The 15,898-nt window shown below is 44.6% G+C and overlaps 1 protein-coding gene across 4 annotated transcripts in view; it reads left to right on the top strand.

Moving 5' to 3' along the window:
• The window catches only part of IDNK (IDNK gluconokinase), a 261,636-nt gene that overhangs the window by 133,974 nt on the left and 111,764 nt on the right, over nt 1–15,898 (top strand). For all 4 annotated transcript variants that reach the window (XM_069625880.1, XM_069625879.1, XM_069625878.1 and 1 more), the window contains one exon: nt 2,613–2,656. In XM_069625880.1, coding sequence (XP_069481981.1) covers nt 2,613–2,656 — 44 coding nt within the window. The remainder of the gene's footprint in view (nt 1–2,612; nt 2,657–15,898) is intronic.

Here is a 15,898-nt window from a genome sequence, read left to right as displayed (position 1 = left end):
CGGGCTGAACGGAAAGGGGAAAGAGACAATGTTTGTGCCCTATCTGACAGAAAAGAGGAGAACCACACCACTACCAGGCCAGAGAGACCAGCTAGGGCGAGACGATCCAACAGGATGGAGTGGTCAACCATGTCAAACGCTGCTGACAGATCTAATAAAATCAGCACCCCAACACATGGTTGTTGTGGAGACACCCAGGACAGACGGCTAACACACATCCATGTCATAGCATGATGAAAGGGGACTGATTAGCAAACGCAACTTTCAGAAACAGAATTACCTACATCATTGTTTTAATAAAAATCAAAAAAGGTAATGCTTTTACAGACTCACAGATGGCATTCCTTTACAGCAATGATGTTAGATATGGCAACAACAAATGTGAACTGATACAATGTTTATTGTACACATTGTGGTTCGAATATACCTGTGATAACAGATGCCCTATCACACATTAAAAGGATATTGCAAGTCATGGAGTTGTTCTGGACTACAACTCCAATCCGCCCCAGCAGATGGAACCAACAATCCTGCATGGTTTGGACATAAATCTTCATGATCTTGGACAGAACCTAAATACTTTCCAAGGGAAGCTCTGGTAAGAAACATTAAGTCTAGTCAAATCAATCCCAAACTATCATTCGCCACAAGTTCGGTTTGGTTTCACTCGCCATGAGGGCTGAGTGGAAGACACTGATGTCCTATGCCAAGTTATTAGACCCACCAGCCAATTCCCTGTATGAGAAATGGGGAACGGCACAGACCCGAACCTCGGCAGACTCTATAACCAGATTGAAAACAGAAATGAATGAACTGCTTATGGATCTAGGGTCTACCGTGGAAGACCTTACAATAAACCAATCAAAGGTAAAGAAAAAACTGTTTGAGTATGACTGGGGAAAAACGAGAGAAGATATAGCCAAATCAGGCCTAAGGAGTATGCTATGCTTGTGTATAGGAGGGGAACAAATCCCGAGATACATACTTATCTTTCCATGCTATAAGAGAAGAATACTATACTTACGATTCCGATTGAACCAATTACCAACACTTGAGAGGGTTGGAAGTTGGTATGGCCTGACGGCTGTACTAAGTTGTAGATTGTGTGGAGAGGCGATACTAGATGAAACAACAAAGCCAGGTGTTTTAACTACAAGATAGGACCAAGTTGGGTTTTCATCCAGCTGAGCTGCTTTAATACAGGGAGATGATGAATACCAATAAAGTCAGTATGCAAGAGCGGAGCCTATCCTCAAGGTCGAGAAGGCGCACGCTTTGCCATTCCTGTTCAAGAACCAAAAAAAGATTGCTGAACTTCCTTCACTGTTTCTTTCTTCCGTCTACACATTCTAAGTGAAACAAAGTAAGATAAAAAGGCCCCAATTGGCGTGGCCTCTTAACATGGATTTCTGTGGAAATTAACATGGATGAGAATAGCACATTGCACTGTCGCACATATACACATACACACATATAGCATGACACGGATTTCTGAGTGCACGGTCATGAATAGGGATAGCACACACCCACCCACCTTCCAGAGAACTGCTGACATGCTCGCCGACATCTTTGGTCGTGTGTGCACTAGAGGCAAAGTTAAACAAATATGCCAGCAGGTGTGGAGTCTGAATGCGGATTGCAAAGGTGGGGTCCGAATGTGTATTCGGGATGTGTCTATGAATGTGGATACCGTTCAAATGTGGATATGGAATGCGGATTCAATATGTCTATTCCGAATGGAGCTCACACTCCGCAACAGCACTGGGAAACACACGCGCATCATTGGCAAAAGCACACGTGCGCGCACCCACACACAGATTTGACAGTTAAAAAAAAGATTTAAGGTTACTATTTATCAGAAGTAATGTCTACAAACGTTTTGAATTCCAACGTTATGGTTACTAAACATGCTCTGTTTGAAGAAAATCCATCACACTACAAATGAAACGTCCAGTCATGCTACAGCACTTCCACACCATGCTCCCTTTAGGTATTAGGTAGTGTACATAGTTACTATAGTTAGTGGCTCGTTTGTAGTAGTAGTGTAGAGTGAGTTAAGGTTCAATTTGTTGTCTGATGCCTTTTTTTAGACAGTGGGCCTCATCAAGAGTTGGGCTGTAGCCCTTAAATGCGGTGGTAACGGTTTTACCACTGCATTAAGGGTTGGCCCTATCACGAGTTGGGCGCCAAATGGGCTGTTTTACCTCCAGCTTTTTTATGGAGGTGAAAATCCCATTTAACGCCCTATTTTCAGGCGGTATTACCACCCGCTGTATTAGCCCACAGTATTCGCACTGAAAATGCCCCATTGGATGCAATGACCCAATGGGGAATGGGGATTTACCGTTAACGCCCAACCCGTGATCCGATGGTAATACCGATGGGTCGGTGGGTGCTAAGGCTATTAGTCGCATGGTATTACAGCCGGGGTACCGCCCAACTCGTGATGAGGCCCACTCTGTAGAAACCTTAATGTTGACATTTCTAACTTTTCTAACCCAAACTCTTTTTTTTAAAAAACATGTTACACACAAATACATTCATTTTAAATTAAGAGATAGGGCATGAGTTGATTAAACATACTAAGATTTGTTGTTTCTCTACTTCCATAGGACCGGATTCCATGGCTTTGCCTTTTACATGACATAATAAAAAGGTAAGCCATGTGTTACTGGCAGTGTGATTTTTCATGAACGGGGGTGTTGACGAGCTGTGTATGCTAAGTGGTACTGGTTGCCTGTAAAAGCTCAAGTGGTAAGTACACTTGATTTCATTTGTATTCATTTTTTCTTTCAATATTACTGTATATTTAAAACGGATTTGTGCAGGGCACAAATGGCCAAACTCAATGCAAAAGGTCTGTTCACAAGTTGCTTGGAGACCGGAAATGGAAACTCTTGAGACCCGACTTCATATTGCCCTAGTGCCAAAAACAAACTTTTTCAATGTATTTTTGATACCAGAGCAAAGGATAAACCTGGTGCGAAAATGCAATGAAAGAATATTTTGCTTGCAGTGGAGCAATTATTGCCTCAAGGCTAATTGCACTTGCATTAGTGCAAAGTTCTGTGCTAATGCTTTTGTATCGTTGCACAGGTTCAGAAAGCAATGCTGAAGGCAGGTATACAAATATTTGTAGGGGTGTTCCAAATAGTAGATGTAAGTATTTGGCCGAATATCGAATAGTTAGACAAGTGTTCAGCTGGAGCCGAATACAGAGCTGAATAGTTGCCTTTTTAATAAATAAACTTATGTAGACAAGAAAAACACTTTGTAAATGAAAAACACACATTTTGATGTGTACATCAATTTTTTATTGCATTTCTCTGTTTTCTACAGAAGATGTTTGTGTAAACCATGAAAGGAATACATTGTCAGAAAATAAATCGCTCAATAACAGCACCGTTTGTACTTTTGTGCATTCATGGATGTCGCTTGTTGGCAGGACCCAAGTAACTAAGACTAGCCCAAAAGTATAGTATGCATGCATGCAATGACTGTGAGGGGAGACTGGGATGTGTCTATTTGAACTTTCAAATGTTCCTTTTGGGCCTTCCCCCTTGTTAGCCTTCTGGCTCCAGCAAGGCACTGAAACTCAAAAGGGGCAATTACAACAATTGGCACCCTACTGACTGCTGAAGTGCACTGAATACAAAGCTTTGGGATGTTAAAGTCATTGTTTCTACCTGTGGCAGTGAGTGGGAATGAGGCATTTGAAAATTGTCTTTATATTTATGTGTAGTTTTTGTTTTTTGGGTGGGGTATGTGTGTGGTCTTTTGGGGTATGGCAAAATACACCAGCTAAAAATACACAGGGAATGCTGAGTCCTCCATGGTTCTCGGCTGGCACTATAGGGAAGGGACAGTACTGATTTTCAGATCATTAATTGGCATGTGCATACTTATCTTACTTATTTGCTTTATTTGTACATCATTTGGTCAAATGTTTTTAAATTGTAAGCTTGTATCTCCTCATCATTATTACACAAATAGCCCTCTTTTTTAACTCTCCAATGTTGGGAGGAATATTTCTGCTGCCACAAAGGGGTATTTTTTTAATGGGACTCATTTTGTCAACATGAGACAGTTGGAGGGCAGGAACCTATGTTTCATTATTACAAGGAGATCTATGCTGCAGGCACATTTTCCACTGAGCCAACTTACTTGCTTCATAACCTTAGCCTGTAGGCTGAATACAGTTTTTTGCTGCAGGCACACAACCCCCTGAGCTATTTTACTCAGTGTTTGGAATTTCCTAGATCTCCACAACAGTTATATTAATCCACGTAATTATTATTATTATTTTTTCATTTGCGTTAATTTATTAATGCATGTAAGCAAAATTAAAAGAAATGACAGTCCTCTCCTCCTCCTTAAAGATAGGTCAAAAAGAAATAAAACTGAAGAAGAGCAAATAAGAGACTGCCGTAAGAGACGAAAAGGGTGAAGGAGAAGGAGGGAGAAAGCCGCTAAATATTCTTCCCAAACTTGGTATGTTAATCGCTACTTATCACACCACAAGGTTGACTATCCCCCACTAGGCCACATCCGGTCCTTTACTTTCCACTATGGCCATATTTTTTTCATAAATACGATTGTTCCTATGGCTACTGACACCTTTTCCCCACTTAAAGCAAAAGCCTACCAGGCGTCCGCGCTCATGGATGGGGCATTGTTTTTGTTTAAAAATTGGCAAAAATGTTTTGTTCTGGTTTCCCTCAGTCCCGTACAAAACAGCAGGGGTTTTAAGGTTTCCACTTGGTCTTTTAATGAGCAGAAACGGCATTTGTTGTTTTTGATTGCTTTCGGTAGGAACCGTGATCCAATCACTTCATTTGTCAAAAAAAGGTTCAATCAAAGCCAGAGAAATTGATCTCTGTTGGGTCCGGATGGGAACTTGATCAGATATTTGGGTAAAACACCAAGGGCCCTTGTTTCGCTGGCCATGTTCCGGTGTAACTAGGAAAGCACTGGGGCAGTTCAATTGGGAATATACTGTTATTGTGAATGCTGGCAGTTTACTGCATTTGTTTGGACTGGGATACTGTGCGCTTAGAGGATTTGTCAGATTGGGATTGTATTAGAATGGTGAAACTGGGAGAATTCAAGGTGTGACAAACTGGGAATATACTGGGGTGTGTTGCAGAGTCCCCTATCTTGGGTCAGGAAGAGGGAAATCACAGATCCTGAGGTGGTACATGGTTGAATCTCCCGGAGTCTCTTCCTCAATCCTGGCCTCTGCACTAGTACTGAAGAATGCCCCACGGAAGGAATCGGAATGTGATTGTATCCCTAGGTTCTCAGGCGTGTCCGTACCCAGCATGTGATCACAGCTTGCAAGCGTCAATGCCAGAGAACCCATAGGCGCCATGCTCGTGATGTATGGAATTGATCACGTGTCACAGCTTAGTGGAGAACACAGAAGACATGTTTCTGTCCATGAACAGTCAACAGTACAGTGACAGGAGAGACACGTAGCAAGGTGAAAGGTCCTTTTTTCTAATCCGTTTTTTACCAGGACAGGGCAACTGGGACCTTTATGTACTCGGCCTATCGCCTAGTTATTATCACTGAGACGTTCTTCATCTGTACCGTGTTTGGGGGCTAAGCCAAATGACATACACCAATCATGGAACCTGATCTATGAGTCCCCAAAGGTGCACCCATTCAAAGGAGAGTTATAAGGTGGTAGGCAGAGTACATAGGGCCTAGGTTGGAGAATGGTCAGAGTACCAGGGCTGAAACAATGGAGAGCCTTACTGACGTGGGCTGAGAATTGGTAGGGCCCAGCTATCACCACCGATGAGGGGGCAAGAAAGAATATTGTTATCCATACTCTGGCCTGGAGGGTATGGTACGCCAACCAAGGAACTAAAGAATGCTTTCCATAAGACAAAAGAGAGCTGAATCAAGAAAGTCTAGTCAGGAGTCAGTCTGAAACTGGTAGAACTGACAAGCGAGAACTAAAGAGTTGTGATCAAACCTTACTTGGAAGTCTCACGGGTCTTCCAGTTAAATATTGCAGATACAATAGACAGTATAATTCTTGAAAGTGTCCTACCTTTTCTCCCGAGTGTTCTCTATAGAAGCTGTAATCTCGATAGAGAAGAAAAGAAGAATCCCCCTGACACCACCTATGCGACCCAACAATGTTGAGGTTGAAATCACACAGGAAGTACGAGGGGAAACCCTCAAGTGGGATAAAACCCTGGGCTGAGCTGCTAGGGAGCATGGGTCCTGTGCTCTCCTACACCAGGTGTTGTGAAGTGTAGACCGTGGTTTCCGGTCTCCGGAAAGGATGTTGGAAATTCCTCAGTTCCGCTCAGCTATATGAGTGGAAGGGAGAAGTAATTATAACAGAGGAAACTAAATTTGTCACAAATCAAATCAACCCAATCGACCCTATAGGGTCCTTACCTTGAATAGAAGTGGTGAAAGAAGTATTAGGTTGCAGTAACGAAAGACGAACACTCAGAACTCCGCCTCACGTGAGATGCTAATATAACAGAAGGAAAAAGTATTGACTGTGACAGAATAGTGATAATATTAAAAGTCGGCCAACTCCAGTGAAAAGAATGAAGAAATGCTAACCTGAAAGTCTGGAATTATATCGGAAAATTAGCTGCAAAGGATTGTGGGAATTGTAGTTCCAACAATCTGACTTTGCCGCAATCACATATACAAAAACAACAATTTCTGATTTGCCAAAGACAGTACAAAGAACACTGACCCACTAACTACACGAGCCGTTTAAGAAAAGAAGACCAAGCCTACCCGTGAAGTATGAAAGAGGACCTGACTGATTCGAGGACGGAGACCTCGATTCAGCGGTGAGCTATCAGCCGAATGGATCCAGAAGGTAGGGTCTGTTTGAGTGCTGTTTTCTAGGAATCAAAGAAAACGAAAGCGAGTTAGAGTAGAAAAGCAGAAGGCAGAAAGTTTAAGAAAGAAATGCTATGTAAATGCAAATTCCCTGAAGCAAACTCACGGAGAGTCTGGCAATCTCTAGAAGAGTAGCTACGCGCCGTGATGTTCATCTTCCATCCCTTAATACTTCCTCTGTGGTGGGCGTGTCTTCCTGTGGATGCGACGTCTCTTCCACTGCTGTAGACTCTAGTCTGTTACGGTGACTTGATTGCAACGCCATATTGGAAGGGATTAAACTAACAAAACTGTTCTCCTTGCGCTGTTATTTTTTTTATTTTTTTTTATTTTTATTGTAAAACTTCAACTTGATATGTTATATCATGTTTTTGTTACATTTCAGAGAAAAATAAGTGCATTTTCATTTCCATCTCCTCCTTAGAATTGTCAAAGTCAGATTTAACAATACAAGTTGGACTGTTAGGAGACACGGTTGCATAAAACTACATTGACTGTGATGGCGTGACATTCAATTACTCACGACATTCAGTTAGGAATTAACTTTAGAACTTCATCGAAAAAATTGATTAAGTTACAGGAGAGCTTGATGTTATGACCTGCTACAGCATAGTCCCACCAATCATCTGACACATAGGATTGTGGTTTGAATTCCTTTAAATGCACTTCGCGGAGACCTGTCAACATAGGGCATATGGCTGCTAGATGTTTTAGAGACTCGACTTCTGTTGTTTTACAGAATCGGCAGTTATTGTTGACTGTTTCTTTGTTCTTGCGCATCGAAAGTATCTCGTTGGTGTTTAGAGCGTTCAATCGTAGCCTTAGGAATTGTGCCCTATGATGACGCGATGAACAATTCGTGAGATATTTTGGTTGACTGTGTAATTTGACCATACTTCTGGAAGGAGGCAAGGTAGATTTGAGGGTTAAGCGGCTGTTGTAAATTGTGATCCAGTCCCATGTTGCTAGCTTCTTTTTAGCTTGTTGTGGGCGCTGGATTAGCTCTTCTTCAGATATGCCTGCTTCAACCATAATTAGATTTAGTTTAAGCTTCCATGCATGAATAAGGACATTGACAGTGGATTCTTTACCCGGCTTGAAGATGTTGTATGCTGGTATAGAGGAACCAAGTAGTATCTTACGCAAGGTAGATAAAGATTTCCAGATGATTGTCATATAGGTTGAATTCAAAGCTAGCTCGTATCTCAGGGCTGACATTGAGATGTAATTCGGAAGGTTCAAAACACGTCTCCAAAACTTTCCTTCCAATTGGCTCCAAATGTTGTAGTTAATATTCAAGGCAGCTTCGCCGCCAAAGGTGATTGTTGGGATTACTTTTTGGAGATAAAACATTATAACGGGTGTGATGGAGAATTTCCCGTAGTCAATGTTGATTTTAACAGCTTGAAGACTCAAAATCTTTATTTTAGTCATCAAATCGCCAATCCAGGCAGCTTCACAAACCGAGTCGTTGACCATTGCACCTAGATAATGGATTGACTTGACGACATCTAGTGCTTTTTTTTCTATGCGCCATTGGAAAGACTTGTCTTTCCTTGACATGGATCGTCCGATGCACATGATTTTTGTTTTCTCTGCATTTAAACACAGCTCATTTGAAGATAAAAACTCCTGCAGGCGAGAAAGAAGATGTTGGAGGCCAATTTGTGTTTGATCGACCAACACTATGTCGTCAGCGTAGACCAGGTGATTTACAAAGTAACCGTTAAGCTTGGGAGGAAAGCAATGGACAGACTTTAGCCACTCCGGTAAATCAGCTATGAACCGTTTAAAAAGATCTGCTGCAAGTGGACAACCTTGTTTGACGCCTTTAAATGTTCTTATTGGATCTGTAAGGTCGCCTTGTGAATTGACTCTGATTTGAATCGAAGTATTAGAATGCAGGGCGATGATGGGATCTAACAGATTGTCTGGACAATGCCACAAGCGTATTTTTGCCTATAGTTTAGTCCGGTTGATGGCGTCAAAAGCTTGTTGAAGGTCGACAAATGCAAATAAGATTGCCTCCAATGCTGACAGTTTTAAGAGTGACAAGATTGTAAGATTCACATCGGTTCCCACGTTTTTTTGTAAAACCTGTTTGTTGACAGTCAAGTTTTCCAGTTGAGAGAGCCCAATTTACCAACTGTTGGCGCAAGAAAGATCCAAAAATCTTGCTAATAGTGTCGAGAAGGGCGATCGGGCGATAGGTTGCAGGATCGGCCCGACAGCCCTTCTTGTATATAGGAACTACAATTGCCTTTGACCAAGAAGAGGGAAGCCTCTTGCTAATTGCGATCTGAAAAAACAGCTCGTGGATAAATTTGGCCCAGTGTACTCTATGCTTTTTGAGCATAAGATTTGATATTTGGTCAGGGCCAGCAGCTCTTGAATTTTTCAGCTTAGAGATTGCAAATTCAATCTCTTTGCAGGAAGGTTTAATATCCCAAGTGGAAATTATCATATCGGACGGCGGGAGAACTTCGAATACAGGTTTTTCATATATTAGGGTGAAATATTCTCGCCATTTGTCGCTTGAAATTTCATTTGAAATTGCTGGAGTAGATTTTGAGCGGCCTTTATTTAAAGTGGGCCAGATTTCACGTGTATTTTTCTGTACCAGAAGTTTTAGCATTGTTTCTGCTCGTCCTTGATCAATGATGATTAGATGTGATCTTAGCCAATTTCGGTATGATTGCCGCCGCTTGTTGACTTCCATTGCCTTGCAATGCGGGTCACTCAGCTCTCTTTTGATTTGCCTAAGATCTTTCCTTAATAGTTTTTTTGCTGCTGCTTTTTCAGAGCTATATAGGTGTTTTGGCAATGACCCGAAGCTTTGAGTTGAAAATTGTCTGGGTTTGGTCCATCAGCAGCGGCGTGTACTCTACTGTCTGGAGTACGTTTAGACTGTGGCTTAGATGGGCAAAAGCAGATCGATTAGTTCTTAATCGATTTCCTGCGGCATTTGATTAAAGTTGGTGCGAGTATTTTTTATATTATTTGGCATGTTACAATACTCTCCGCACCAAACAAGTCGCAGCATATCATGATCGCTAGATGTCATCGGCCGCACATTAAGAGAAATGGCTTTTTTAAGAAAATCTGTCGAGGCCCAAATATAATCAAGAGTATTTGTTCGAGCCATGCTATGCCACATCGGATTAGCAGGAGAGACGCCTTGAATTGTTCCATTTAACATCTGACAGTTACGTACCAGGAGATCCTTAGCCCAAGTTTGGCGCCTCGGAATGACTTCGAGATCAGGCAACCGAACATTTGACTTGGTAAGTAGATCGAATTTAAACCAACTACAGTTAAGGTCCCCACAGATGTGTACGGAAACGTTATCATGTTCTAGAAAAGTGTGGTCGATTTCATTCAATACTGACTGGATGAAGGATGTTGATGAGATCATAGCGGGATTCCAATATCCATTTATTATTAAGAGATTAGAAACAGTGGCTCTCAGCGAAAGTTTGATCAAAGTGCTTTGCACAAATGGATTTGGGTTCGTGGAGGCTACCAACATCCACCAGTTCTGGATTTTCAAAAGAGTTATTAGATCTGCAAAAGGCCGGCCTTTTGGGTTCTTGCCAGCTGGGTTTATCAGCGTGGTAAAAGCATCGCGTGTAGGGGGATCTCGTAGCCACATTTCTTGTGAACATATGACGAATACATTCTCCAAAGGTTTGTGGAATGTGTTAAATAAGAGCGTGAATCCTCTCGTATTCCATGACAGTAGAATTAGCTCTTGTTGTTTGGCGTTAGGTCATTGCTATTTACGTGGTCCGTTTGGAAATCTTTTCGCGTTGTTAGCTCTTCTTTCAAATGACTGATGCGTGGCAGCGTCTAGAATATCGGGAGATGAAGCTAGAGACTGACGCAGGGCCGCTCGCTTGGCGGCTCCATGGCTTACTTCATGGTCAAGATTTGTCTCGGAGGATGAAATGAATCTTGGGCAGGTGGCTCGAGAGTAAAATCTAAACCATGGACCAAAAGATCTTCATTTGCTTGAAGTAGCATATTTTTTACAGCCGCTGAAGAAATGTGAAGAAGGACTTGGTCGGAAGACGTTTCAGTAATATATTCCACAATTTTAATATCATCTGATGAGGTCGCTCGCAATGGTGGAATACAAGCAAGCAATTATAGGATATTTCCTCTGTTTAAATTGACTTCATTGCCATCTGAGTGGATGTTTTGGAGACAGAGTTTCCAATTGCATGTTTGAGTCTCAAGGTTTACGGGTCCAGAGACTCGCTGAGCTAGAGGCAAACGCGATTTTAGCTGATTCGACGTTTGTTTAGGATTTAACCTCGAGCTTAGCGCTTGCTGAGGAGGCCTTTCCGTCATGGAAGAAAATTGTCGATCGTTGGGTCTTGCCTGCGGTATCCTCAAAATTTTGTTTGCCTCTAGATTACTCATCGTTGAAGACCTAGTTGATTTTGCGGCTTGGGCTTCAATAGAGACAGTGGTGGAATTCTCAGGATCAGCTGAGTAAGTCGATAAATTGCATAAGTCCACAGAGGGATCAGAAATGCCATTATCAGAGGAAGAGTCATTGGATGCTATACGCCGGCGTTTTGCCGAGGTCTTTGAAGGACTCAGTGTGGCACCTGTCGATCTTAATGGAGCATTGCTGGCAATGCTCTTCGGAGTAGTTGTATGAGTTGATCGAGTGAACAAGCTTGTCTTCTTCGGAGTTGTTATGTTTCTTATGAATTTTTGTACCTTTTGTAGCATTTGTTTCGGTGGAGTACTTTTTTTTTTAATTGCTGTGCTTGTTTTCCAGATAACTTTTTCAGTTTACTTTCAAGGATTGTATTGATTGTTTTTGCCAGTCCTTGGAATATATTGAATGAATTCACTGATGTGGAGGTTTGGGCTGGTGCACTTCCTGTAAGCCGAGTTGCATTTAATATGAGACTGCTCGCTTGAGGGACTGGACCTTGCATATTCTGGTTTGGATCTCGAGCATCATGAGAGGGAGCCAACAGGCTCGGTGGTGGATCAGGCTGTGACGGTTCATTAGAAGTTGTCACAGATGCAGTTATAGGTTGAGAATGAGGAGATCCAGGTGAAATGTCTCAAGTCTTTGGGGCGCCCTGTGCGGGGATGGTTGTATTTTTTTCGCATCCATTTCACAGAGTCCAGGAGGCCCTCCATTAAGGCGTCGTTTTGGCAGTGATGCAGTGCAGCTAGATCGCTCAGCCTATCTTGCCATCTCACCGCATTTTCAGCATTAATTGTCATTTGAGCTTGAAGAAAACTCAAAGTGTTATAATTTGTCAATTTTAGACATTAAATTGGAAATGGCGGCACCTTGATCACTTATAGTTCCAATCAGTGATTCAAAAATGTTTGTGAATGGTGCTAGGGCAATAGCAGAGGCGGCTAGCACGCTGTTATGTTTCTGAGAAAGCGCTTCAGATGAAATGCCAAACGATTGAAGTGCAAAATCATGGAGTGACGAAGAGCAAGCCGAATTGTCCAGATTGTATTGCGGATTGAAGGTGGAACATTTTTTTGCAAAATTCATTGGATGAGCTTCTTCTCCGAACTGACGTTGCATAGGGTGCGGAGTACTCGCATTCAGCGTTGGATTTTCGTGCAAGGGAGGTATGAGGGAAGTGCGTTTTGCCTTGAGCTCAGCAACTCTTTGCAGGCGACTTGCACGAGCAATCGCGCTCCGATCGAGGTGAGTGGGGAGTGGATTGGATTTTGGTGCTAAGAGTTGAGGAGTACTTGAAGGATTGGCATCAGTGAACTGTTCATTTATACTCGACATAGAGGGTCGCCCAACATCAGGTGCTTGGCAGGCCAAAGCACTGTCGTTCTCAGGTTCAGTACATTCAAGTGCTGCTCCTAAAGTAGCTCGACCTGCTGGTTTTAGTATGGTGAAATCAATTAGAGAGCAAGTTGGATTGGTTGAAAGTAGAGAACATGGAATATTAACAGGGGGCCTCAATACATTTTTGGCGTTGACCAAGCCAATCTGTAGACAACGCGGCTGAGCCGGAAAACAACTAGAGGTTTTCTCCTGTGGCAGAGTGTCTTTGGCAGTAAGAGGATAGGTCGACGCCATAGTAGGCATAGATAGTTGTTTGTTATTCAGAGCTTGTTTGGAACTCAAGTTATTCGTCTGGAGGTTTTCCACTCCTAGATTTGAGATTTTTAGCAGTTCTTCATCAGTCACTAAGTGTGATGGGAGACCTTTTTCTGTCCAAAAATCAACAACATTTGTAGAATTACTATTCTGAAAGGGCGCATGGGCCGTAGAGACCGATTTCATCGGTCGTGATGTGACAGACGCTTTAGCGTCAGACCGAAGCGCCTTAATGGCAGCTGAAACGCTGGGTGAATTCAGCAGATCCACGTTGGCCGCTCGGTGTGCTAACAAGTCAGTTTCGCTGGCAGGCGTGCTTACAGAAAGTTCTCCGTTAGAAGCTGGATTGCATTCGAGATTGATAGCAGGGATGCCTAGTGAGCGAGAGTTGTCCAACTGGGCTACTGGGGCTTCCGATGAAACAATAGGCAGCACAGATGGATTTGAGTCATCAGCTGGCACGCATCGCTCATCGAGGGATGACAATGCTGGGGGCGTTAGAGAACTGGTGCCCCCTGTTGTTGTTGGGCTTGTTGGTGTTAATGAGCTATTTGCAGCCATAAGCGCGCAACCAGTAGTTTTGCTTACCTTAGCCCCAGCGACAGCTTTCATCCTGGACCAAGGGTTTGTCGAGCGCCGTTGCAGTGAAGATTTTTTCCGGGTTACTGGGCCGTCTGCCAGAAGGGTCATTGTTTACGTCGCCGCGGCCAAAAGGAGCACAATCAAACGGGGAGAGCAAGGGAGCGGACTGGGACTCTGCTCCTTGACCCGCTAGCTCTTTGTGCAATTGAGGTGACACAGCTCCTCAGAAGAGCCCTACAGTTGGCAGACGGCAGAAAAGCAGCAAACAGCCAAACAGCAGGAGTCACAGCAGTCGCCCTTTACGCGGCCGGGCTTCACGCCGCAAGGGTTGCTGGGCTCCTGTTTTGAATCCTCACTTCCTGGAATGGGCGGAGCTCAAAAGTGGGCGAGGCTTCAACCCACGTTGCAGCGGTTCTCTCTCTCGCGAACAGCCGGCCTTACACAGAGCAAGGGGCGCGAGGGGAACACGATGTGATGAAATGTAATTGGATTCAGGAGGGAATAGTCCAACAGCAGCACAGCCAAACAGCAGGAGTCACAGCAGTCGCCCTTTACGCGGCCGGGCTTCACGCCGCAAGGGTTGCTGGGCTCCTGTTTTGAATCCTCACTTCCTGGAATGGGCGGAGCTCAAAAGTGGGCGAGGCTTCAACCCACGTTGCAGCGGTTCTCTCTCTCGCGAACAGCCGGCCTTACACAGAGCAAGGGGCGCGAGGGGAACACGATGTGATGAAATGTAATTGGATTCAGGAGGGAATAGTCCAACAGCAGCACAGCCAAACAGCAGGAGTCACAACAGTCGCCCTTTACGCGGCCGGCTTCACGCCGCAAGGGTTGCTGGGCTCCTGTTTTGAATCCTCACTTCCTGGAATCGGCGGAGCCAAAAGTGGGCGGGGCTTCAACCCGCGTTGCAGCGGTTCTCTCTCTCGCGAACAGCCGGCCTTACACAGAGCAAGGGGCGCGAGGGGAACATGATGTGATGAAATGTAATTGGATTCAGGAGGGAATAGTCCAACAGCAGCACAGCCAAACAGCAAGAGTCACAGCAGTCGCCCTTTACGCGGCCGGGCTTCACGCCACAAGGGTTGCTGGGCTCCTGTTTTGAATCCTCACTTCCTGGAATCGGCGGAGCCAAAAGTGGGCGGGGCTTCAACCCGTGTTGCAGCGGTTCTCTCTCTCGCGAACAGCCGGCCTTACACAGAGCAAGGGGCGCGAGGGGAACATGCTGTGATGAAATGTAATTGGATTCAGGAGGGAATAGTCCAACAGCAGCACAGCCAAACAGCAGGAGTCACAACAGTCGCCCTTTACGCGGCCGGCTTCACGCCGCAAGGGTTGCTGGGCTCCTGTTTTGAATCCTCACTTCCAGGAATGGGCGGAGCTCAAAAGTGGGCGGGGCTTCAACCCGCGTTGCAGCGGTTCTCTCTCTCGCGAACAGCCGGCCTTACACAGAGCTAGCTAGGGGCGCGAGGGGAACACGCTGTGATGAAATGTAATTGGATTCAGGAGGGAATACTCCAACAGCAAAATCAGCCAAACAGCAGGAGTCACAGCAGTCGCCCTTTACACGGCCGGGCTTCACGCTGCAAGGGTTGCTGGGCTCCTGTTTTGAATCCTCACTTCCTGGAATGGGCGGTGCTCAAAAGTGGGTGGGGCTTCAACCCACGTTGCAGCGGTTCTCTCTCTCGCGAACAGCCGGCCTTACACAGAGCAAGGGGTGCGAGGGGAACACGCTGTGATGAAATGTAATTGGATTCAGGAGGGACTAGTCCAACAGCAGCGCAGCCAACCAGCAAGAGTAACAGCAGTCGCCCTTTACGCGGCCGGGCTTCACGCCGCAAGGGTTGCTGGGCTCCTGTTTTGAATCCTCACTTCCTGGAATGGGCAGAGCTCAAAAGTGGCCGGGCTTCAACCCGCATTGCAGCGGTTCTCTCTCTCATGAACAGCTGGCCTTACACAGAGCAAGGGGCGCGAGGGGAACACGCTGTGATGAAATGTAATTGGATTCAGGAGGGAATAGTCCAACAGCAGCACAGCCAAACAGCAGGAGTTACAGCAGTCGCCCTTTACGCGGCCGCGCTGTAATACTGATGAAACCATTACAAGAGTACTTGCCCAGCAGTCCAAGGCCAGCAACTGCTCCCTTGGGTACATGAGAACAGTTGGTGTCCTAAATCTCGAGCCTGTGTGCAAAGTTTGCAAGGAAACTGCGAGCATGGAATATCTTTCACAAGACTGAAATATAGGAGGAAGAAGTGATCCGATACTTGGTGGCTGGCTATAGCTATGTTGACCTGAAAATCAAGCCATGACAACCGGGGAATAGATAGT

The sequence above is a fragment of the Ambystoma mexicanum genome, chromosome 6p (genome assembly GCF_040938575.1).
Source record: "Ambystoma mexicanum isolate Mex_15411 chromosome 6p, UKY_AmexF1_1, whole genome shotgun sequence".
In the NCBI taxonomy this organism is placed as follows: domain Eukaryota; kingdom Metazoa; phylum Chordata; class Amphibia; order Caudata; family Ambystomatidae; genus Ambystoma; species Ambystoma mexicanum.
This window is presented reverse-complemented; position numbering and strand designations above follow the sequence as displayed.